Here is a 25,843-nt window from a genome sequence, read left to right as displayed (position 1 = left end):
CTGTGGATCCAGAACTGTTTATAACAATTTTTATTACTGTGAACAGTTTCTAGTTCATGTTATAATTACTATTCAAACTACGTGACATCAACCTAATTATCTTTTGTGAGATTAATGGGTAATTCCAGCCTACTGTTTTGCATATGTGACTGTGAAGGCAGCGGTTGGAACTTGAGCAATATTTCTGAATAAATGCACTTGATAGAGCTCTAGTTCCTAATGAAGATGAGATATCTCTGCAGCTAAGAAAGAGTTATGATTCCCTCTGGAGCTGTGCATGTCACAGAGCATTGTTAAGTTTAACGACTGTGTTTGAAAAAGTGGGAAAAGTTGGTCCCATGCACTGCTGATTGTTTCCTTGTTTCACAGTGTCTGGTAGTGATCACACAGCCCCAGGAGGGATAAATGACTGTGGCTTCAGTGACATTGTGTGGCTACAGATTGGCATTGGGCACAGACATCATCCAGCTTTCTCTAAACAGTCTTTTAAATGTCAGCTTCCTGTGATGGGAGGGCATGTCAGACCAGGACAGAAATTTCAGAGTTTCAGCTTTCTTACTTTTTTTTTTTTGCCTGCAAATGTCAATTTTAGTTTCTGTTGACTTGATATTTTCAGGAATCTTTGATTCTTTTTAAGTTATGTAAGTTCACCTTGCACATGACTGTGTCTGTATATGGATACCCATGGGGTGACATTAAATACTCCAGGGATTACTATGCAAAGACCTCATGAACAAAATCTTCATATGCTTTCTGGTTTGTACTCAAGTGGCAAAGAAGGCCATTAATTTCTAGGCTGTTACTTAATAGAGAGAAAATTAAACATCAGCTGAAATTATAACATTGTATGAGGGATTTGTACTACATTATAATCTGCATCCTTAATGGCTGATAATTGCAATAATTTTGTAAGTGTGATGTTCCTTTTTCTTGGTAGTGGAATTACAAGACAGGTTTAACAGCAATGCAGCACAAATAATCTATCCTCTAAAGGCTTGAGATGGGAAACCAGTCTTCATTTTTATCTTAACAAATGAAGAAAACACTTTATTTTCCTTTTAAGTAGCAATGGACTGTCGGGGAAAATGTATGACCAATTTCTCTTGAGTTTCTGTTCTAGAACCTGACTTCCAGTGATGAGTTAGGGGTTGAAAAAGGCATTCAGGAAGTTAAGCCAAACATTTTAGAAGCTTTAAGACTCTATCCATATAACTTGGTAGATTCCTTCACTACTTTGAGTTTTCATTGCTAGTTTCTGACAGTCACACAGAGAAACATACATTCACATTTTAGCATTTAGCATAGGTTGGTTATAAAATGCTGAGCTATTACAAACTTTGATCACTCTGGATCTGCTTAAAAAACAAACAAACGAAGGTCTGATTCTCTGCCCATGATCTGGAAGAGGTGGTCAGATGCCATAATCACCTCTGAAGGAGCAGGTGCTGCTCCATGCCATGTCCTGGTGACTGAGGAGTTCAGCCAGCTGGTGCTGAAAAATGGGACAGCTGTGTGTGAACCCCATCTCCTTCTGGCTGGGTGAGCACCACCACAGGGTGGCTGTGGGGACACTCTGACTCCAGTCTAGTTTGGGTGAAGCTGGCAGCAGAATGGGGTGCAAGGGGGTGGGGGGCTGTGTGTGGGGTTGGGCTCCCTGCTGCCGTCTCTTCCTGGGGTAGTGCTTACTGACCCATGCCTTCCTCCCTGACTGGCCGTGCCATGGTAGTTGGAATGTTCTCTGGGGTGTGACTGGGAACTGGGAAGGTCACATTCACACCATAGCAGTGCCAGTGCTCTGGTGACAGTAGGCACTTTTCTCTGACTTCTTGGGATTTCCAGATATTGTTGTTTGCTGTCTTAGTATACAATGTCTTTTTCTCTTTTTTTGCCTCATCTGTCGCCCTAGATATCACACATGCCTTGCACAGTAACTTCTCTGAACTTAATTCACTAATCTAGCTTGCCCAAACAAGTGTGTCATCTCCTTGTGACCATGAGCTTTCCTTTCCAATGGGCTTGATCATGTTGGAAGACTTTATGAGCCAGCAGAATAAATTTTGATCCCATTCAATTTTGGTCCAATTACAGCTATTACAATAGTGCCTGAGCCACATTAGGGACAAGCAGAGTATTTATCTTGGTTTCTGATTCTTACTCACTCTGTGGCACCACAACTTTGCTTTCATCTCTTACAGGACATGCTGTAGTAGTACCCCCACATTTCCCTATGTGATCTTGTATATACTGCACTGTGCATAAACCTGGTATATCAGGCATCTAGTTCTACGTACAGATTTCCTCACTGAAAACACAATTCATAAAGCCTTTTTTACTTTTTTGTCAGGTCTCTGTGAGCTTTCCAGATTTCCGTTTCAGTCAGAGTCCTTTAATGTGAGTGACCATGGACTGTGCTGCTGAAGATGGGGGGAAGGGAGTAAACATCTAAAGGGCTTCATCATTTAAAACCAGGGATTGCTTCAAATGACAGACATCAGTGCACAGGAGACTGTGCTGGCCACTATATTTCTGCTTCCTGTGCTCTGTGCCAGAGGTTAAAATTGTGTTTGTTCCTTCCACATCACAAATGCTGGTGACCAAGTGCAGAGTGGGTCAAACTCAAAACAACCTTCCTCTTAGGCAGTGCCTAGGAATAACTTGGGGCAGGATGAAATACCTCAATACATGTAAAGATGCATGTTCCTATAATTACTTAGTATTTGGGTAATGAACCAGAGCCCAGCCTTTGCAGTTGCTTCAAGTCATTTTACTGGTTGGCTTATCTGGGTTATGGTAGATCAAACAAGACCGTATCATAGGACCCAAAGCTTTTGGAAAGGTTGCTGAGAAGAGTTTTTGTTTCCCTCCATGTCATTTACTGTCAGGAATGTGTGTTTTACCTCATGAAAGTTACCAGGGCCCCCAGCTCTGCCCTTGGTTTTCTTCTGATCAGCTTTTATGCCTTCTCTTGTTCAAGGGTGTCAAAATTCCGTTCTCCTTTAAGCTGTAGCTGTTTTGCATGAAGTCACTCAAAGGGAGCAGGGAAGACCACTGCTGTGCTCTGCTGCCTAAGTTTCCAGGAAATTCACCTGAGCTGACATGGAGCACTGGGAGCCCCAAGGTCAGTTCTGCTCCATAACCTTGCTGAGGTCCTGTTCTCTGTTGCTTTGCTGTTAAAGAGTTGAACACCAGTCTATCTTTTTTAGTTAAAAAACCCCACCACAAACTCCACTATTTTCTTAGTAACTTCAAGCTGGTATCTGTTAGAGAAAAGAGCTATAGCTCCTTTCAACCAGGAATTCAGTATGATTTCAGAATACAAGGTGTTTGGTGTTTTGGCAGTGCTGTGCATGTGATAATGCCCTTCAGGAGTGATTAGGGCTTTGTTCATCTGAGAATCATCTGCTGAGACGTGCATATGTAAGTAGAAGAAACTGTGATTACAAGAGTTTGCGTTCCTTATCAGGTTACGTGGTGGTAAAGGAGAATGATTGTACATGTACCTACGTTAAGGTCTTTGAGTGTTATGAAAACTGCTCTGTGTGTCTTTAGCCATTTATGTGGAAGGATTTGTGATAGTGTTTTGTTGATTCTTTCAGAATTTTTCCAGGCCTTAGATGATTGTGCCATTTGGCAAAGTCCAGAGCTTTATCTCCTTTTCCACACTTGCTGGACACTCTTGGATACAGAGTTCTCTTCTGTTCTTTTACAGCATGTATTTACTTAATTTTCCTTTCAAAAAAAAAAGTAGGTGCCTGAAAGTGGCAGCTTAGTTGCTGGAATTGGAGAAAAATGCAAGCGAGATTGAAGCCCGCTTTTGCCATTGCATTCTTGATTTAGTTAGATTTTGGTTATACCTGACGTTGTGTTGTGTAAGAGTTTTAAGTGTTAGCTGGAAAGTGTGAAGGATGTTTATGTCTCCTTTGCCTAAAGCATGAAAGGAAAAGAACATTTTCCTTTTAACAAGAAACTCCAGAGCAGTTTGGACTCTACCTCAAAGAGCAATGTTTGGTTTCCTGATCTCTTCCAGACAGTTCTTAATACAAGTCCAAACCCAATCTATAAGTAGTAGCCAAAGTGGTTTTTGCCTTCTCTTAAGCTCCCTTTAGCTAAACCTAGCTGTGCTGGTTATGTATTTTTCCAAAGGGCAACAGCCTGATATAATGGAGAGTAGATTTTGCTTTGGCCTGTGGTACCATGCCGTCATCCTCTTGGACCACCTCCAAGAGAGCACAGGTGGCAGTTCTGCTGGGATCTCACAGCTTCTCTGTTTTTATTAGGCTTTCTGGCTGGTATCCTCTACTGTATGACCCACCCTTGAGATGCACTTTTTGGACCACTCCATGGAATTTCTTCTGGTCACCTTCTAAAATTTCATCCCAGTATCTTAAATTAAAAATGTCTGGGTAAACCTTACAGTGCTTGTTCTAGTCATTGGTTTATGATCACATGAACTACATTTGAGTGACTGTAAGGAGCACAGGAGTATCTTTATTCATAAGCCATGTACATCTATGAACTTGCCTGTGTCGGGTGTGCTCTCATTTGCAGTTTACCCTCGAAACAGCTGCATAACCCTCAAGAGCTTTCTCCAGGTCATGTCATGGCTCTGTCTCTGTTCCACACATTTCCAGTCTTCCCTAGATAAAGTTCCCACTTGCTGCAGTTTCCATAGGTTCCACACTCTCCGTGGGCTCTATCCCAAGCAGGTGCTGCTCACACCTACTTCCATTTTCTGGCCAGTGCAGGCAGTGCTGGGGCGGGGGGGCACTTGTCCGTTGCCAGGATTGCACTTTTCTGGGAGCAAAGGAAGGAAGCAGAGGAAATGGCAGGCAGGAAAAAAGTAGATGCAAGAAAGTAGTGAAATTACCTTGCTTTGTATATGCCTGTCCTCTGTATTTGCTTATTCTTGGCTGTTTATGTAGCCAAGAGTCTGGGCGTGTAGGTGGTGCAAGGCCACTGCTCCCACTGTCCCCTGCCATGCTGGGAGACACCTCTCTAATGACACTGTGCTGGGAACGAGGCAGTGTCCCAAGGGCTGCAATCATTGAAAGCTGTCTCTCTCTTTGCAGGAGTTGCACTCTGAGCATGGCTGCTGGAGGCCAATTTCTGTTTCTGCTAATTGCACTGCTCCCTCATAAATTGCCCTTTCAGTTTCCCTCAGTAATGCTGTTCATCACCTCCTCTTTTAAACTCTGAATTTGGCATATATAGGGACATGTAAGCAGCTGCTGGTTATATTTTAATGATACAGCTTGCTAAATGCTTAAGAAGAAAAGTGTTACAAATAATTCAATAGAGTTATTTTGTAGTACATATATATATGTCTGTCATAGCCTGTTAGAATAGCACAGCGTCACTTTAAGCATGCAGATAGGAAGCTGTGTGTTTGCGCTGCTGAACAATTTGGGACCTCAGGAACCTAAGGCTGTAACAGGCATTACGATATGATGCATTAATGGCGTTTCTGGGTGTTACGAGTTTGTCCCCAGAAGGGCTGTGCTGCAGTTCACCAGTGCATATTGCATGATCATGCTGCCATGGGAGGGGCTGCCTTGTTTTTTCTGTAGTTGGTTTAAATGTGGAGATTTTTATAGTCTCTCTGGTGCTTTTGTGAGAAGGGGAGAGGCAGTTGTGTTCTATGTACTTTTTAAAAAATTAATGTGTGACCTTGTGTGGTAATGACAAAACATGAAGAAAAGTTATAATCTATATTGTCTGCCACAGTACTTGATTTTTCAGGAGGGGACTAACCTTTACTTCAGCTTTTTCTCCTTGGAAAAGAAAAGGTAAACAAGATCCTCCAAAGAAACATCATGTGCTGGCTGCCCTTGCCTGGAGTGCGAGGTTTGGGGGTTTTTTTGTTGTTGTTGTTGATTATTTTTCCCCCCAGGAAATTGTTGTAGATGCAGTATGCTTTCTTGTAAATAATATTCCCTCTCAGGAATAGTTAGGTTGGTCTGTTCAGATTTGATTTTTGCATACATGGCTTGAACTTTAATGCTGTTTGTGGGTTGGCACTGTAATTAAAGACTCTTCTGCTTGGTTTCGGCCCAACAAGGGATACCAATCTGTTTTGATGAGGAGGCAGCAGAGGGAAAGAGTGGAAGGCTAGAGGCAGATAATAGGAAACAAATAATATAGTATGTGCTTGTACTGTAAATACCTGTATTTTCAGCATAAATTAAATTCTTTCTTACCCAAAATGCTGTTTGCTTTGTATTGTGGTGTCATATTTAAGCATTATGCATAACTAACCTAAAATATATGTAATTTTCTATTTAAAACCATTTAACCAAAATAATAACAGCTTTGATAGGGAATGAGAGTGTTAGAAGAGGCTTAGCAAAGGCTCTAATCCTTGAGTAAAAGTACAGCCACGTCTCATACCGGTGCTGTATCAGGCTCCCTGGGAACAGGAGCACTTTGCTTCTGCTTGCTTTGGCCTACGTGGGGAAAGCTACATAATTTTAAAGGATGAATAATTCTTTATTTGTTAATGCACACACCAATCTCTCTTGCCTGCAATTTTAGATACTGAAAGAACGGTCAGCTTTTCTTAAAATGCTTGACACGTGTTGCTGTCTGGGCTCTTTCAAAAATCTCTCTGTCAATATCTCAAAGCAAAGGGGGAGAGCACTCAAAACCCATGGGCTTTCTTGAAATGCCTGGAAATATTTGGTTCCTGCTCTCTGGGGAAGAGAAACCTTCCCCTGTGAGCAGTTTATTTCTGTCTTGGCCATTGCTTTGTCAGTTCAGACATTGCTTCTTTATTCTTCTTCTTTATTCTTCCTTTTTGTCTGATCCTGGAAAGTGCTGGAGAAAGTATTACTCACTAGTTGGACTCTTAGTTCAATGTGATCAAGAACTATTAAGCTCTTATCTGCTTATTCTATTAAATAATTTTAATAACTATATGGAAAACTGTAATTCTAGGATGATGATAAATGAGACTGAGTTTTTGCTTGTTACAGAGTGTGAAATACCTTGTTAATGGAAAATGTTAGAGTAATTGTTTATATAGAAAACAATCATCCGAGTTCTCAGATTTTTTACCATCTGTATATTGCAGTCATAGTTAACAATATGTTTATTTTTGGGTGGTGAGACCTCCTTGAATTAATTTTGCTACAGAATGGCCTGTGCTTCATATGATGCCTTTTGCTTCAAGAGAATGTCATAGGCATCCTGTAAGGTTCATTTCGTTAGGAAGCTGTATTCTGTTGTCATGCTGAAGAGCCATTTCAGAGTCAGTGTTGCTTTATCCAGAACTGGTCCTCTGTCCCCGGTTAGGCCAAGCAGCAGCTGGGGTAAAGGTGTCTTGAGTGTCAGTGGCAAAGCCCCTGGTGGGCTCTCTGCTCCCTACAGCTTGGCCATGTAATCCCAGGGACTGCTGGACTGCAAACTGGAAGGTAGAAAATAGGATTATGGTATTTTTAACTGCTGGTATTCATTATTTCATAAAGATGGTAAATGTGAAGAAAAACAGTGAAGGATTTCTTTATTTTCATAAGTACTTTCTTTTTTCCTTAGATCTCTAAAATTTGCACCAGTTTGTCCTTTATCAAACCAATCAATAGCAGGGCTATTCACTATAGATTTTATCTTTGCAAAGTTAATTTCAGAGCCGGTAAAAACTATGAAAATGAATTTTCTGCCCTTTGTAAAAGCCATGACCTCAGCAATACAGAGAGATGAACTGTGGGTATGAAGGGAGCTCCTAGGAGCTTGCCGTACAACTGGTGTGAATAGTGATCAGTCTGACCTGCAGCTGTCTGAGCGGTGCTGGGGGCAAGGTGCTGTAATAGATGACATAAATTGCAGCAGCGATAAGTAGAGCTGTCCCCAGAGAAGAGGACCTTTGCCCCCATCCCTTTCTTTCCTCCAGACAGTCCTCCACTTTGGAGTGCTGCTTTCCAGGCTCTCCCATCCTAGGTTTAGTCTTTCCTTTCATCTTGGCTGAAATTAGCACTATAGAAATCTCCATGTCTCAGTTTTTGCTTCAGGTGGTTAAGGGTTGTATTTCTGGCTGCTTTGTAGGCTTGTCATTGTAGAGGTGAAATCCAGCCAAGAGAATGGGTTGGAGGCAATGCAACTTTTCTGGGAGAGGTGCTAGGGTGGTACTGTGATTAAATTAACCAGAAAAGGAAGGAGGCTCCCTCTGTGACACTGTAAAAAACCTCCTGATGCTGAGAGAAATTCTCAAGAGATGAGGATCTCTGGAGCCCAGAGAGCCTGATGAGTGCCCAGTTCACTCACAGGGACTAAGGATCGCTTTCAGGTCCTTGTGTGCTGGTTGGAAAAACATTATCTAAATGGAAAGTGACTAAATCCATTTAGATGCAATGTACTAAATCCATTGTGAAAACGGGACCTTGGAGGCACTGTGAATCATGGCTTTGGAAATAAATTAAAAACTGTATGGCACTATTGTCTTCCATCATTTTACTCTTTGGGACATATTTATTCCTTTAAAGCCTTTTGTTTAGTCTGCTAAACTAAAGATTTAGCAACATACTGTTGCATTATTGAGTGGGAAATTTCTGGTTTAATTGTAATACAGTATCATAAACCTTAGAGTCAATGAGATTGAAATTCTTTTTTGTCTGTGTAGAGCCTGTGTTGCTGTGGCCTGGATCCAGAATTTGATAACACAAACAAATGATAAATTAGGCATATTTATCTAAGGGCTCATTTAGCAATAAAAAGTGTTGTTTAACTATATTTACTTCTTCATAATGTGTTTAGTGCTTTTTATTAAGTTGAAATATGCAAGGTCTGTTTTTCATTGCTGTAGTGTAAGAGCTCCATCCCAATGTAGGCACTGTATTTCTTCTTCTCCAGCCTTCAAATAGGACTTTTCCTGGAGATGCTAAAACTTGAGAGAGCTGGAAAAATCTCAGAGGGTTTTGCTAACTCATGGAACTCATTTCACATAATGATTCATGAAGGAGATGTTAAAGTAATGACAGAGTATTTTAATAGAAGACTTTGTGGGATGTGGGCACAATTACATTTATATGGGGGTGGTATTTCTGTGTTCCCCTGTACTCTTCAGGGAATGTGTTTCATTTGCAGTGTGTGAATGACAGCAGAAGGAGCAAGTACTGCCATTTCTGGGAGTCTCTGTAGTTTGTTTTGTAATTTTTCCTTTCTTTGAATGGTACTGGTCTTACAGCACTTGGGGGAGGAAGAATTGAAATAATTTTATTATCATTACTTCTGCTCTTCCTGCTATGTAGGCCTGACACTTCCTTTGAAATACAATCCAAATTTGTAGTCATCTTCAGTGGTTCCCAAAGCTGGCTCCCTTCCCTTTTGGTCTTAATTTCAGGTGTTGTCAAGTTGTGCCAGGAAGCAAGTGCAGTCGAGATTTTTGGTCTCCAGAATTGAATGTCTTAGTAACAGGTTTTGTTCAATTTTATTACTTGGCATCTTCTTTTGAAAGGAAGAACTAAAGGGGAAACACAAGGATCTCCTGGGGAATGCACAAAGAAGGGACCCTTGAAGACAGATCTCTTACCCATAAAATATAGTGAAAAACATGGCATTCTGCATGGTTTTCTGGGAGTACTTCAGTGTCCAAAGTCTTGGAGAGGATGTAAAATGCACGTGCCTCAGTGGAAAAGGTGGCTGAAGTACGTAACTGTTCCTGTACTCCCTCTTTGCATGCTCCATGAGGTACAATCAAAGTTTTTGTAGGACTGGTGCCAATGTGAATTTTCCGTGGGTTGGAAAGGGAGGGGAACAAAGTAAAAGTGAACAGTCTGCTCTCCTCTGTGTCCAGGGCTCCTTCTCTCTACTATGAGACAACAGCTGTGAGGAGCCCAAGACTAAAAAGCTTTCTGAAACATTATGAGGTGCTTAATCAGATTTCCATGTTCAGTTTCAACCTCATGTGAATAAAGAATGTGTAGTGAAAAAGGTTTGTGTGTACTTTGAACATAAACATGAAGGTAGGTGTCTATTTGCAGGGAGCTCGTGGTCATGCAAACTTAAGCCACATTCTCCTGACAGAAGGGATGTTCTCATTGTGAAAGTTTTGAGGTATCAGAGGAAAGGTTTTGGAAGGACTTTGTGTGAAGGAAACTTCAAGAAATTGCAATAGTGGCTACAGAGTGGGTTGGTTTTCTCACTTTCCTGGCTGCCTCCACCTCTCTCTTTGCCTGTGGAGGCTCCTGAAGGACAGTGGGAAATGAACTGGCTTATCCAAGTATTAATTTCAACCCAGTGGTAACTGAGTACAGAGAGAGGAAGTTATGTGAGGCAATGAAAGGAAACAAAGGAGGAAAGTGATATAAATAGCAACATAAAGAAAATATTTGGGAATAAAAGTGATCATTGACTTGTACAATAGGGTATCCAGCAGCCCTACTGAGGTTGTGTATGATGGATGTATTTGTTCATTCAGTTATCTCTTGCACTACAACATTTTAAAATTGCTGCTAGAATGAAATTGATTTCTTGAGTTTTAAATAGTGCAGCATAAATCTTCCACTCACACCAGGACTGAAGAGTCTCTGACTGCAAGCTCACTGCAGTTTGCCAGTTCCACTTGATTTCATTTCAGATTCATCCCCGCAAGCCAAACCACAAAAAGAGCTTCCTGTCCAGTGGAGAACGAAATGCAAGAGTTGATCCTTTTGTTGCTAACAGGAGGCTGCAGGGAGCAGAGCTGGCTTTTGCTGAGGTTGTGTTTGGGCTTGGTTAACCATTTTGCCAGTGAGGCAGAGACTCCTGGCGACTGGGTATAAGTTGGACACTCTTAGGTCCAACTGAGGGCAGTAGTTTTATACTTGGGGTAGTTTATAAAGAGACTTGCTGAGCAGCAGCCTGGTGTAATGAAAGGTGAAAAGCTTGGGTCGTTGTGTTTCTCAGGACTGTCTTCCAGAAGGAGAAGTTGGCTCGCTGCCTTATTTTCTCCACACTCGCTATTTGGCCTGTGGACTCAATGGGCTTTTTCTTGTTGGCTTTTTTCCCTCTCAGGGCTTATAAATTAAGCCATCAAGGGTAAATCTTTTCTCTTCCAGTTATTTACTAAATCTTAAACTTGCCAGATGTTGATGTGTTTTCCCGTATCCTCTTCAGGCAGTGCAGGTTAGCATTGATGATGGGGCTGATCACATAGGGTAAGGAGGATTTCGCTCCTGTGGGCATTCTGCAGAGGTTTTTGTCTTCTGCTCCCTCCCCAGCTGCCATCAGTGGGAGGCCTTGAAGAGCTCTGCTCTGGGAGGATGAGAGGTTTATTTGGCCATGAAGAGGGGCTCTGAGATATCGGTATGCTTTTGGGTGTCTTACTCAGAGCTGGGACAGCATCTCAGAGATGTGCCCTGCACTTTGATGCCTGTCATCTGCAGTTCCTGGAGTGTTTGTCCTGCACAGTGTTTGAGAAGTGAGAGGTTCTTCGTGGGTGAGCTCTGCCTTCAGGAAAGCCCCATTCCTGAGATGCTGCCTTGAGCTGGACATTGGGACACCCACCCTGGACCACAGTAACTCACCTGCTGCCATGTTAAAGGGCTTTGCTAGGCAACCCCAGCAGCAGCAGCACTGAAATTGGTATTATGTTTTTCTTTATACTGGGGAAGAGCATTTTTCAAGAAAAGGTATTTTCACAGTGCCCCAGCTCTTTCTTCTTCTTCACGTGCTACAGCTACTGAGAAGCATGGAGGCTGTAAAACCTGAAAGAACAGTGATGGACTAAAAGTAATCAGAGCTCTTGTGTCCTTCAAAGGCATTTGGGTGGGGAATTACATCCAAAGTGACTATTCTGTGCTATCACTTTACGCCTTACTTGTGGGGTGAACCCTTCCTGGGGGGCAGCTAAGGCAGGATCTGCTGCATGGTCATGGCTGAGAAACACATGGGAAAATAAAGGCACCTGCAAAGGGCTGCTGTGAGCCTGGCTGTGGGGATGGACAGACAGATGGAGCAGCTGCTGCCCAGCATTTGTTTTTCCTTAGGAGTTCTGAAGATGTAAAGAGTCAAATGCATTTCTTGCTGGGCTTGTTTATTATTTTTGTTTTCAAGGGGGAATTGTAGCATTGTTTTAAGACTTAAGTTCAGCTTTGGTCCCACAAAAGGAGTCAGATGCTGGCTCTTGACTTAACTGCTGAAGAGGTACTGACAATTCCAGCTTTTTCTGGAGCTATCCTTTGATTCCTTGGAATAAATCAGACATTAACTACTGATCTCTTTTTTTTTTTTTTCCCTCCTAATCCAGTGGGCAGCTGTCAGAGTTGATGGTTATTTTCCATTAAATAGTTGCCTAGCTCAGTCTGTTTTCCCTCTGAATTTTGTGTCAAAATAAAATAGTTCTTCACATATTTCTGTAAGCCACATTACTGCGTTTACTGTGTATTTCTGTGTGCTGAGGAGCCCTGCTGTTCCCACAAAGACCCTTGTGTTTGTGCTGCAAGGCTTTGGCTGGACACGGGCAGTGTGGGTGAGGAAGCAGTGACAGGCAGAGGGAAACTGTGCAGCCTTTTTACTTGACTGAGTTATTTTTTTGGGTCTTAAGCAAACGTTGCTTGAATGCAGTTCATGGTATTTGCTCAGTGATCCAGTGGAATGTCTGGGATATTTTTGTTTTTCCTTCAGAGCCAAAAAGCAGCTTTTGCCTCTAAATCCCAAGTTGCCAGCCTGAGGCTGAGTCACTGTGCTTTAGGGCAAGGAGAGCTGAGCTGGTGTGCTGAGACGGGGTACCCTGTCCAGCACAGAGCACTCCTGCTGTGCCTAGAGCTGGATGTGTTAATTAAAGATGTTGAAAATTACTCCACAGCTGAATCTGCTTTTACTGACATGAAAGCTGTGCCAAGCTGTCGGGCAGCATGCTGCAGGCCTGTCCCACTCGTACCCCAGCTCCACTGGGGATAAATAAAAAAAACAGTTTCAGCCATCAAATCTGTGACCCTTTGGTGAGCCCTGACTCTCCCCAACCACTCAGCTTGGAGGTGCCACTGTGGGCTTTGTGCACGCTGTCATTGCATTCAAATTGAGCACAGGTTTCCGGAGTAGCAGCTTCTTGCAGAGGTTTCCAGACCTTGTAATGATGTGGAGATGAAGCTGCTGTGTCCTGGCCCCAACAATACATGCCTGGAATCTAGGTGAAGCTTGTACTTGCTCATCTGCATCTGCTTTTGTACTGCAAACTCAGGGAACATCTCCATGTATGTGTTCCACAGCAATTTTAAACAAGACACGCACATGTCCTCTCAAACCTGCTTTTGGCTCTCTTCTTCAAATCTCCTCTGTATTCTTCTTTAAAACTTCTCCAAGTTTACCCAGTCTTTAGGCTGGTGGTTCTTGCGTGGCTGGGACAAACTGACAAACTGCAGCCATTGGAACAGGTTTTCCACAGGGGGGTGGTAGAGTTGCCATCCCTGAAGGTGTTTAAGAGATGTTTGGATCTGGTGCTGGGTGATGTGGTTTAGTGGCTTAGGGGTTACAGTGGTGGTGCTGAGTGGATGGTTGGACTGGATGATCTTAAAGGTCTCTTCCAACCCTCATGTTTCCATGATTCTGTGATGTTTACTTGCTGACTGGAGGGTCTATACCTGTGTGTCTTAACGGAGACCCTTCCAGTCACTTTCTTCTTTGCCACGTATCCTGAAGGTGCCACTAGAGAAATTCTGTTTTCGGGAAGAAAATGTCTCATTAGCTCTGTTTGCCTGACCTTTAAGTGAGGAATATCCTACTGCCTTGATCAAACATAATCAGTTGCAACTAGACCAAACTTGAGGCTAAAGGAGTGTTTCTTTTAAAACACTGATCAACACAAGAGACAGGCATCTACTACTAAGATTTGCACAAGATTCAAGATCCTCCAGGGCATCCTCTGGGGACTGCAAATATGCAGAGTAAATACCTGCTGGCTCATGGTCAGTGCTCTATTTTTAAGATTTTTTTCATTTTCTGTGTTGATTTTGCTGACAATGACCCTCCTTATCTGGTATGAAAGAAATATTAAAGAAATAACCAAGGAATTAATTTTACATATGGTCTTTTGGTCATGGTCTTTAATATTGAGACAGCCCAGAGTCCTGTGAGCATACGTGTTCCTGTGCCAAGCTCCTGTGCCAAGAGAGCATCTGTCCTCCTATAATGCAGTAATTATGGGTCTTTACAGCTTGGATCTGCTTTCTTGGAGCACTGATAGTCTACGGGCTGGGGATAGGAAACAGAAGGAGGAAAAGTCATTTGACTGCCCGACTTTAGATGCCCAAGTGAGGCTTGTGAGATAGGAGCAGTATGGACATACGGTCCATTGGGGAGTCAGATCTGAGGTCAGATCGACATTTATCTCCTATGAATTGTAAGTGAACAATGTGAGATCAATGATAAAAGAGTTGGGTATGAAAAGAAAAAACCCTGTATTACTTCTGACAAATCATACTGTGCTAGAAGTGTAAATGTCTATGGCAGCTGCTCTTACTGGTCTTTTCAAAGTTGGGAAGCTCTTGAACATAGTTACTAAAAGACATTTTCACTATACATTATTGGACCGAAGGGGCTGAAAACAACGTCAAAATACTCAGATATTTCTGCATTTCCAGGAGAGTGCATGAAAAATGGCATCAATTATTCTTCATGTTCTTTGACATGAGATGTCTCTATATGTCAGATGGGTGTAGCTGCATTACAAAAGGGCAAAGGCACAGCATTTTTCAGTTGAGGACAGTTTTGTCAGATGCTGACACTGGTGTTGGCAAGTCTCAAGGGTGAAATAAGGAGCTCTTCAGAACATCTCGGCTTTTACTAAAGGTTTGAATGCTTGCAAGCATAGAAGTGCTGAAGTCTCAAGTGTATTTTATGTCATAGTTGGTGAGAGTGGCTTGCCAGAGGATGAAATTTGCCATAGAAAGGCTGGAAAGAATGTGGATAATTTTTAGCATGCACACGAAATTTTTGTGATGTGTATGTATCTTCCAGAAATTTGTGGGACAGATGGAACACGCAAACCAAAGGACCGAAAGGGCCATAAATAAATATACTCTTATCCCTGGTAGAAGATATGATAAGAAATACCTTCACTGCTTAAGGTTAAGATAGCGGCATTGAGCTGAATTTGTATTCCTTTTCTCACTTAAAATACAGTGTCCAAAGCAAGTAAAGGCTGCAACAGCTTGATCATAATTTGCTTGTTAAAACCAACCTTTAGCTCCTCTGCCTTGCACTGAGGTGAGAATCATAGAATCATGGAATCAGAGAATCATTAAGATTGGAAAAGACCTCCAAGATCATCAAATCCAACCTTTGACCAAACACAACCTTGTCAACTAAACCATGGCATTATGTTCCATGACCAGTTGTTCCTTGAAAACTTCCAGGGATGGTGATGCCACCACTTCCCTGGGCAGCTCGTTCGAATGCTCAACAGCCCTAGAGGAGAGGGAATAAAGCTCCTGGCCTCACTGTGTATAAGATGACACTTGCTATAGGACATGCCACACTTGCACAGATAAGTAATTTTTCTGGACTGATGTTTGCTGCCAGGTGACTTCCAGAGTTTCAGAGGAAGGAGAAGTGTTATTCAGTCTTGGTGAACTTCTACTGGTGGTCAGAGGTGTATTATTACAGATGTGGCTTTCAGCCTGCACTGTGGCTTTGCCTGTCTTTGTCAACGATCACTCTCTGATCAGTAAAGCTGTGCAGTTGATTCTGTTCAGGCACTTCAGTGTGTTTTTGTACATACAATAATAACTTTAACAACAACACTACTGGTGCTACTGCTACTGTCTTTCTATGCCCTTCACATCTGGTTCTTATGAGTATTAAAGATGAAATTCTGTTTTGGTTTTGGTTGGGTTTTTTTTTTATAATACATGCCGGCTTCACAGTGATGAGATATCAATGATTTTGATGGGAAAGAGCACCAGTGGAAATTTTTGCCTCAAAATAGGTTTCTTTTCCATCTGATAATGAAAGGAATGATTTGTTCTTTGACCTTTGTTTGGCAGACTTGGAAATTGAAAAGAAAGATGGTTGTACTGTAATAGCTTCACTCTAATGATATGTGTGGTCAGTGGTTTGTGGGCACTTAAACAAAGGTGGGTATGCTGTGAGATGCGTCGAGGTAGGAGCCAAAATGCAGGGAGCACTGCTTGTGGAATAACCTTGTAACTCCAAGCTCAGGGAGAAGTGCCTTTTTGTGGGTCAAAGAGGTGTCTCTCCAGCCCCTGTGTCCCTGTTCTGTTTTAGCAGGGGACCATGCTGTGATGAAATGTTAGACATCTGTCTTCACCAAGAGCTTCAGTGATGCTACTCTTGTGAAATGCATGTATCTCAGCTAGAGGGAAAAAAGATCATTCATTTAAAAAACCAAAAAGTAACAGCACTAGTAGGTGTAGACATTTCTATGTAAGACACAGTGCAGGAGAACTCTAAAGTTGAGACTTTGTTGATTTTTTCCTGTGAACTCCTTATTGTAATGTCTAAGCACCTTATAAATATTTATGGCTGTGTCCTCAAAAGAAAATGAAATTTATATAATGGAGGTTCAAAGTGATGTTAAAAGAAGCAACTTCTCAAAGGTTCCTACACAGTTATATCATGACAGAACTGGGACAGCAAATCAGACCAGTATATCCCATTTTAGTAAACAAGCCAGTATCCCATCCTTTTTATTAGTTACTTTTGCATTGGCTCCTTACAGATTAATTCACTGCTTTTTTTTCTTAAAATACAACTACTTTATTTTAGGGAAATCCATTATTTTTTGTAACTTCACTCTTAAGGAGGCCACACATGGATTGATGGCCAACAGGGGGTTGCAGTTAGCTGCTTCGGAGGAACAGAGGAGAACATTAAATTCAAATTTATGCTGCTGTGTGACAACTTACTCTGATCTTGGTCTTTGGCTGCTGGAGGTGTCCAAGCATCACTTGGGAGTTGCCCAAGCTCAGAAGCTGATGCTGTGTGCTGGGGTGATTTTGCAGCACAGAGCTCAGCAACACTACCTGCCTGGGATGGAGTTGCCTTTGCTTTCCTCCCCTCTCTCCATCCTCATGCTGCTGCTCAGGGCAGCTCACGAAATATCCGCAGCTTCCTTTTTAGGAGAAGCCAGTAGTGAAACAATTCCCTGCATCCCCTGTTGTGCATGCATGGGAGGTGCTGATTTCTGTGGTTTCCAGGTGACACTGGTCTTCCCCAAACACCAGCCAGGGAACAAAATGTTGCAGTGGTGGCAGCTCTCTCCTGCAGCCAGGGATTCAAAGCTGTATTTGGGCAGTCACAAAGTGCACGAGCAAGAGGCTGTTTTGCTGTTCCTTGGGGTTTAAAAGTCTTTGTACAAATCTCTTTGAAGTTGCTGAAGGACTTCTGATGCTGCAATGGGCTTTGAATTTGACCCAAAATGTCAGTTTACAGTGTTTGTCTTTTGTTAGCTGGCTTGTGAGTATGAAACAGTGCTGAGCGAACCTTTGGAGAATATATTGAATGTGCAAATTTGCACAATGATCTTGCTCTGTTCAAAGCAATATGACTTTGGGTATCTGTTGAAATACCCCCCAGTATGTTGCAGACACATTCCTCTTTGGTCCTGTATGTGTTGTTTGTATGTATTCAGTTGGCACTGTGAGCTCTGAGGTTTTCTTTTAAGTTTTCCTACAGTACTTTGGGGAGCTCAACTCTCATCACTAATAAAATAACATAAGGCAAAACACTGGTAGGTCTTTTCTTGTTAACTGTTCTAGCTGTTGCGTTTCCCACTGTTCAAAAAAAAATAGAAAGCTTTATAAGATTCAACATATTCCCAGTGCAAATCATGAATATTTATAGACAGAGAATGAGACTTCCCATTTTGAAATGTCAGTGCTATGAAATTGCTTTTTTGGCAGGCATGATTAAGCCACACAGACTTCCAATAAAGTTTTGTAAGCTTTTTCCTTAATTATGGCTTAATTTAGGTCTCTGAGTTTAACAAAACGTATGAAGCTTGCAGCAAAATATTTTTCTTGTGGAAAATTTTGTTTGCATGGATTACACATTCTGTATTTCTTGTGATTATGATTTTTTTAATGTGCTTAAATGTGGAAATCCCATGTTTTTTCTTTACATTTCTTAACACATTTACAACATAAAAATAACCTGTACTGTGTGTTTAATGCAGATTTTTCAAGAATTTAGTTTGGAAAGTGCATGTTATTACTTTTTTCCTCCAAATGCCTTGAGTAAAATGTAGAGGAGGTTATAGGATATCAAGCAAGAGGTAAAAGATTTTCTCAAGCAGTTACTGCTGCGAGAGATGAGGAGCAATTTTGCTTTCATATAGTTGTTCTTATATGCACCATCCCGACAACAGCAATAAACAGAATAATCCGCATAATTGTACTTATGTGGCATTGACCTGTGTTTTCCAGAGAAAATCCCTTTTCCCAGATAAAATAATCTTCCATTCAGCTGTAAGTGGAAGGAAGCCTCATTAGTAGCTGCACAGATTTAGGGGAATGTTTCTGCACAGACTTAATACAGAATTTTGATTTGAACCTTCTAGTGGATTTGATATTTGGTGAACAAAATACTGTAAAGGCACTAAAAACCACCTTGTTTTCCTGTGCTGATTGGATAACAGGATATTTACTCAAAAGGACTAGACAGAAAAGCAGAGAGATGATGTGATTAAACTAAGGTAGATTTATTACTAGATTTTTTAACAGCGTATTTTCTGAAATGGATTTATTAGTATCTCAGCCCTGCTCAGAGATAAAGTTTTGAACAGCTTTGAGCTATTCCTGGCTTAATACTTAAGTAGGGAAATACTTACTTAATAATACTTAAGTGGGGGAAAACCAGAAAATTTTGGAAAAGAAACAAACTGTTTAAAATCCTCTGCTGTGATCATGCTTTTCTGACTCCCTGCAGCCTTGCATTATCAAACTGAGAATATCTCTATCTCCCTAATACTAATGTTTGAAATATGATACAAATAAATCATTTGAATAAAGTAGGAAGGAAAAAAAAGTGGTTTGCATCACAGCTACCTGGGACCTGCTCCCAACAGCACTTGCACTTGCTAAGGTGACCTTAGAGGGAGTCATGGGCTCTAAAGCTGGGCTTTCTAGGGGAGGTGAAGAAAGTGGAATGCCTTATAACTCAGACACTTGGGCATTTTTAATCTCTGGCTTTGAATGGTGAAGTCAGCATCTGCAACAGCAAATATTTGGAAAGCAGTTTGAAAACTGTTTAACTGAAAATGATGCAGAAATCGGGGAGTTTGTGGGGGGAGGTGTGTGCTTTTATTTTCCAGATGAAACTCCCCGGGATGGCAGAAAGTACCACCAGAGTCTGCTCTCTGTGTTTTCACCTATCTTTGCTCTTCTTTGCAGGTTACATATTTGGGTAAGGTTTCCACAACAGGGATGCAATTTTTGTCAGGCTGCACAGAAAAACCAGTCATTGAATTGTGGAAGAAGCACACGCTCACCAGGGAGGATGTTTACCCAGCTAACGCCCTTCTGGAAATTCGCCCTTTCCAAGTCTGGCTGCACCATCTGGACCTCAAAGGTGAGGCGACAGTCCACATGGATACCTTTCAGGTAGCACGTATAGCCTACTGCACTGCTGACCACAACGTCAGCCCAAACATCTTTGCTTGGGTCTATCGGGAGATCAACGATGACCTGTCCTACCAGATGGACTGCCATGCTGTGGAGTGTGAGAGCAAGCTGGAGGCCAAGAAGCTGGCCCATGCCATGATGGAGGCCTTTAAGAAGACTTTTCACAGCATGAAAAGCGATGGCCGGATCCACAGGAACAGCTCATCGGAGGAAATGTCTCATGAATTTGAATCTGATGATGGCTGACTGAACTCATTCATGGTTCAGCAAAGGCAGAAATGGCTTAGGGAATGAGAGCTGATAGATGAATAAGCAACAATTGAAACTTGGGAATGAAAGGACTGCCAAACACTTGTCTGACCAGCTTTTTAAATCAAAAGAGCAATTTGGTACCTACAGACATGCATCATTAAAGTAATTACGTTGCATTGAAATCTGCTGCTGTTGTAGAAGTGAAAAAAAAATCTCCCTCCCCCACCTCTGTCACCCACCCATCACTATCCCTTTCTCATCTCTGTAGTTCAGGTGCATACCATGAAGTACAGTCATTCCTGCTTGTCTTACGAGACTGGTCAGGCAATCTTATTAGTTGCTTCTCTGGCATTCCTAGCTGCGGGCTGATGCTGATGCACAAGAGCAAGTAGACCTGGAAAGCCCTAATGGTTCCCGAAGAATCTTTCTCCATGATACATCACACAAATCCTTTGACCATGTGTAGGGTAAGACAGCCATACATAGCCTTTTAGACTAATGGCCTGGCATTCTGCAGTTAATTCACATTTCACAAATAAAAAATGAAAGATGCTTGTATGTACACATTATATCATATGCTATCCTTTATTTTATTCATTGTACCTATTTTCTTAATATACCTGCTGCCATGTCTTTCACCCAACACCAGTAGTTGCAGTTTCAGACTATGTACTGCAGGATACCAAAAAGGGGGGGGCAGAAGTACTCCCCGGTGGCTGGGGGTTCAGCAAGTCAGTGCTGCTGTCTGTGCATTGTCCTACCCTGATGTGCTCTGCAGGAGGGGGGGCCCGCTGGGAAGAGTTGAGGGACGCTTGGGTGTGTTGGTGTTTGAACTGTGACTTCTCATCAACCTCAGGTCTGACGTGATCCGAGCACGGTGGGCACAGCTCTGTGTCCCCGCTCTCGCATCGCTGGTCGAGCAGCCCTGGTGGGATGGAGCTGGCAGTGTCTCACCACACAGGGCTGCCTCACTGTAGAGATCAAAGGAAATGGTCCCTTAGGAGTCAGATTTTAACATCTGTTCCGGTTGAGAACCTCACGTTAAGATTTCTGTATCTTTCCTTGTTCACAGATATACAGTCATGCCTTTCTTAAATGCAGATGTTTAATAAAACTCAAATAAAGGAAAAACTTGTTTCACTTGATATTTTTTAAGGCTGAGAGCAGATCAATAGTTTGCAAGTAATGCTGCTCCTTTGTACAATTTTGTTTGTAGTTATGGTAATGTTAGGGGCACTAGGGCACCTTACAGAAGCCTTAAAAGAAAGCTAATCCAAGCAGATAGCTCAGCGTCTGTGTTTTGTGTCTCTGTGTTTGTATGTGAGAGTGTATGTGCGAGTCCAGTGATGAAGCATGTAGATTGAGCATGGAGATGTATTGAGGAGGGCCCACACCTCTTGAAAATATGCTTGTTGCTTTACAATGTATGTAAACTGTTCTCCAGCATAAATGCATTCATACTTTAATAAAAAAAAGTTTTGAGTTAAACCTTGTTAGTTTTAAGCTGTCTTTCCAATGTAAACTCTGTGGTTTTATGTGTGTGAGTTCTGTGTTTATTTCATTTAGTGGAATGAAAATGTTAATTTATTTCCATTTAATTATTACATCACTCTCCATGAGAATTACTGTTAACATTTTTAAATTATTTTCTTTTAAATATTTAGGTTAATTATTGCTGTGAGGTTTTGTTTTGGTTTCAGGTGGGGGTTTTTTGTGGGTTGGTTGGTTGGTTGGGTTTTTGTGGTTTTTTGGTTTTTTTGGGTTTGTTTTTTTTTTTTTTGTGTTGTTGTTGTTGTTGTTTGGTTGGTTTTGTTGGTTATTTTGGGTTGGTTGGTTGGGGGTTGGTTGGTTTGGTTGGTTTTTTTTTTACTTTGTGGAGTGTGGATATGATTTATAATTTTTGCTTAGCAGGAGGTGGCAGAGATACCCCCCCCCCCCCAACCTGAGCAGTTGAAATGAGCTCTGCTGAGTGGGAGCAGTATTGCCTTGCTTACAGAAATTACAGAGTGGCTCAGGTAGGGCATTTGATGGTGGGATGGGGAATATACCACCAGGCTGGCAGCTTTCAGTTTTTCTCTGAATCTTTGGACGATCCAGTGTTTCCAAATACAGGTCTAAAAAGTGATTTCTCTTTTTCTTCCCACAATGTGTACTTTGAAGTGGAGAGTCATGTATGGGCTATATGCTGGTAAAAAAAAAAAAAAAAAAGAAAAGAAAAATCTGAGTCCTGCTGTGTATATAGTTGTCTTTTTGACCAAAGGCAGAATTAGGGAAAACTTCCTTCAGCTTTTGACAAATTATTTTCTTTTGCTCAGAGGTGTAGTCATGTATTAGTTTCCTGACTTGTTTGGATGCTCTGCCACCAAAGCTGCTGTGAATGGGTGTGTGGAATCCCTCATTCCATCCTCTCAGCCAGATGTCCCTGCTGACAGCAGAGGAGTTTGTCTGCAAGCCGCAGCTCTTCTTAGCCAAGGGCTGCTGGAGTGTGGAAGGGGCAGGAGGATCCCAGCCCACCTCATACAGGAGCTGAGGTGCCTCCTGCCAGCCCTATGGAGAACTGCGGTGGATGATTTGGGTTTGAGATTTCCTTTTCTGGAGCAAATATTTAGACGAGTGGGGTGTGTTCCTGTTGTGGGATGGGTGTGATCTTTCTGGCTGACACGGTCTGCCCTTCTCACCCCCCAGTGCGGGCCAGAACACAACTGCACAGAAATGTTGTCAGCAGTGGTGTGGCAGCAGGACCAGGGCAGTGACTGTCCCCCGGTGCTGGGCACTGGTGAGGCTGCACCTCGAGTGTTGTGTCCAATTTTGGGTCCCTCGCTACATGACACTGAGGTGCTGGAGTGTGTCCAGAGAATGGCAGTAGAGCTGGGAAGGGTCTGGAGCACAAGCCTGGTAAGGAGCAGCTGAGGGAACTGGAGAAAGGAGGCTCAGGGAGACCTCACCATTTTCTACAACTCCCTGAGAGGAGGTTGTAGCAAGGTGGGGGTTGGACTCTCCTGCCAGGTAACAAGCAATAGGACAAGAGGAAATGGCCTCAAGTTGTGCTAGGGGATGTTTAGTTTGGATATTAAGGAAAGTTTCTTCCCCACAAGGGCTGTCAAGCACTGAACAGTCTGCCCAGGAAAGTGGTCATCATCCCTGCAGGTATTTAAAAGAAGTCACCATCCCTGGAGGTATTTAAAAGCTGTGTAGACGTGGCACTTGGGGACATGGTTTAGTGGTGGGCTTGGAAGTGCTGGGTTAACATTTGGGCTTGATGATCTTAAAGATCTTTTCCAACCTAAACAATTCTATGATTCTATGATCATTTGATTTTTTTTTTTTTAATGATCTTTCCTCTAATGTGCTGGGATCTGCTGAAAATATACTGTCTCCCTTAAGTCACCTGCCAGTGTGGATTGAGCAAAGAATTCCTTTGTTGGGGTTTTTGCTGTTGTCTTTTCATTTTTATTTTCTTATACAAGACAGTCTACATTTCATGTTTTACAGATGTACTGATTTACAGTGGGTTGGGAAGTTCTTCCAGAGATATTTGATACTGTGGCATCTGCAATAATTCCTTAGTGATTGGAGGCTGTGGATTACCTGAGAATTTTGCATGATAAAAATAAAATATAAGGGAGAAAATTCTAGTCCTTTTATTAGAAAATCAGACCCTTTGAAACACGAACCAGCTGTTTTCTAATAGTTCAAACATGCAAGGGAATATGAGGGAATGTGAATTTCAGTTTGTCTTTTAAAACATGAGATTTGAAAAATAATCAGTATCATGAGTTTGGATCCTTAGATAATTTGGAATTCAGGCCAAATCTCTCTTCATTGTCAATTCCAAATGTGTGATGCCATTTGCAAGAAGGAGAAATGCTTTCAATCCTGAATTGCTAGCATAGCAGTTATCACTGATTATCAGTTGCCAGTAGATACTAGAATGAAATATCAAGTTAAACTTTTCCTTCAGTTAATCTGTTGGAAAAGAAAAAATCATAAAGTTTCCATCCGGAGTAATTTCCAGTTGGCTCAAGGCTTTCGTGCTCAACTACAAAGAGTCCAGTTTTGGATCTCACTGCATCCCGCTCTGGGTTGATGAGTTCCTTCGGTGTCAGCCAGGAAAACATGTAAAGGATTTCTTTCCCTCTTCTGCTTCTAGGGGAGGGTGGAAAGGGTTCGAGTATCTGTGTGTTACTAGGAGTGTGGAAACAGTAAGAGAGCATTTAGGTCATAACACCTCAACATCATTACATAACATCACCACAGTTATGTCAAGGTGATTTTCACAATTTTTCTAGGTACCTTAAGAAAGAGAAACTGTTACTCTATATAGTAAATTTGTTTGGTTTTCAAGCTCTGAAGTCTAAATATCTTCTGTTCCTACCAAGTTTTCTGTGGAGCTGTGACTGAATGGTGGTTGTGCCATGGGGAGAGAAACGCTCTGCACTAGTGAGCATAGGTTGCATGAGAATTGCTTAGATGTGCATGGGGGTTTTAGCCCAGGGGGATGGAGAAAGGCAGAGAGTAATTTCTTTCATGTTTTAAACTCAAAGGCCCCTAAGAACAGCTGAATGTTTTGTTTTGTTAAAAAAAAATAAAAAGAAACAACTGAAAACAACCAAAAAAACCCCCAACCCAAAACCCTCTGCAGCTGGTTCCACTCCTTAGCTTTCCAGTAGTGAATGACTTCATTTTTACATGAAAAAGCAGTTGGATTTTGCCAATGAATTTAATTTAATTTTCCTAAAACTTACAAATAAATGGCATGTGATTGAGAAGCGTTTGGTACAGTGGCAACCCCTTATCAGTCTCTTAGAAAACTTTAAATATGTTACTCTCTGAAGTTTTGAGACTTCTATATCAGTGAATTCACAGTGAATTTTATCTTAATTGTAAGGTTCTCTGTGTGTCTGTATACACATATACATATACACATACACATTTATATATTCATAAACATCTGCATACACGAATTGTGCAACGTGGTGCTTGTTAAATATTCTCTGTATGATGGACATATGTAACTGCATGTGGGTGTGTGAAGGCAGTCTTGCATGTTAGTCTTGAGATGAATGGTTTACTTTTTAAAAAGTTCTCTTCTTTTCAGTGGGAAGCAAATTAACTTGTCCATCTACATGTAAAATTTGATGTACCATATGCATTATTTACCATTTACCACCAGAGCTATCCCACTCCATGCCCAATTAGTTGCTCTAAGGATGATGTATGATTGGGCTCATTTTTCCCTGTGGCAGTGAATTATAATTTTCATGTAATTGGGAAGTGATAACTTAAATGTATGATTGTTGTCCTGTAGAACAGAGTTTACAGTAAGAGAATATATCCTTTAGTGAAAGTAGAGGCACTCATTATACCTTTCTTCTAATGGAATTTTAAACAGATACAGGGTGTTTTTAAAAGTTCTTTTTTTGTTAAACTCCATTAAAATGCGTCTCTCTCTCCTTGTGCCATTGATCATCGTTGGCTGGGGAAAGGGAAGGTTGTCCAGGGGGGTTGTCCCTCCCACCCCAGCAAGACACAGACACTGACACTGTGCTCCTGTGCTGCAGCACAGGGGTATCTGCTTTGATTTGCTTGAAGTTTGGGAAGGCCTCTTTTGTGTGGCAGCAATTTGTTGTACGTGCCATGAGATTTTCTGCATTTAGGATTGTAATTAATTTTGATCAGGGCTGTTAAAGCAGATACAATGATTACTGAAAATAGTTGTATGTTTGGAGAGATGTTACCATGTCTGCTGAGATGCCTTCTCTGAAAAAGGGTTGTGAGGTGTGCTGGAAGCACAGGTATGATGCACATGCTGACTGTGCTGCAAATGAGATGAACTGGTAACGGGCTGGTAATCCTGGGGGAAGGGTGGGAGGGCACAGCAAGGTCCCAGCTCTGATGGCAAAGGAGTGACTTTTAATTACTGTTCCTGTCACATGGTGCAGAACCAGTGTCCCTTCCCCATGGAGCTGTTATTGTGCAGACTGGAGCATCTCTCTCCTTTCCCACCTTCCACCATTGCAGTGGGCAGATGGTACTAGGTG

General features: G+C 41.8%; 1 protein-coding gene across 3 annotated transcripts in view; it reads left to right on the top strand.

The window, feature by feature from the left end:
- PID1 (phosphotyrosine interaction domain containing 1) overlaps nt 1–21,290 on the top strand; it is an 89,339-nt gene extending 68,049 nt beyond the window's left edge. For 2 of the 3 annotated variants that reach the window (XM_042042329.1, XM_042042327.1), the window contains exon 3: nt 19,320–21,290. In XM_042042329.1, the coding sequence (XP_041898263.1) occupies nt 19,320–19,796 (477 nt within the window). In that variant the 3' untranslated portion in view covers nt 19,797–21,290. Of the gene's footprint in view, nt 1–3,001; nt 3,119–19,319 lie in introns of those variants that run through there. The other variant, XM_042042328.1, reaches the window with a different exon arrangement.
- The last annotated feature ends 4,553 nt before the right edge of the window (nt 21,291–25,843 follow it).

Source organism: Corvus kubaryi, unplaced genomic scaffold (assembly GCF_017639235.1).
Source record: "Corvus kubaryi isolate FWS band 111438036 unplaced genomic scaffold, C.kubaryi_AGA036_p1.0 37397, whole genome shotgun sequence".
Lineage (NCBI taxonomy): Eukaryota > Metazoa > Chordata > Aves > Passeriformes > Corvidae > Corvus > Corvus kubaryi.
The sequence above is the reverse complement of the archived record's forward strand: the minus strand, read 5'-3'. Positions and strand labels throughout refer to the sequence as shown.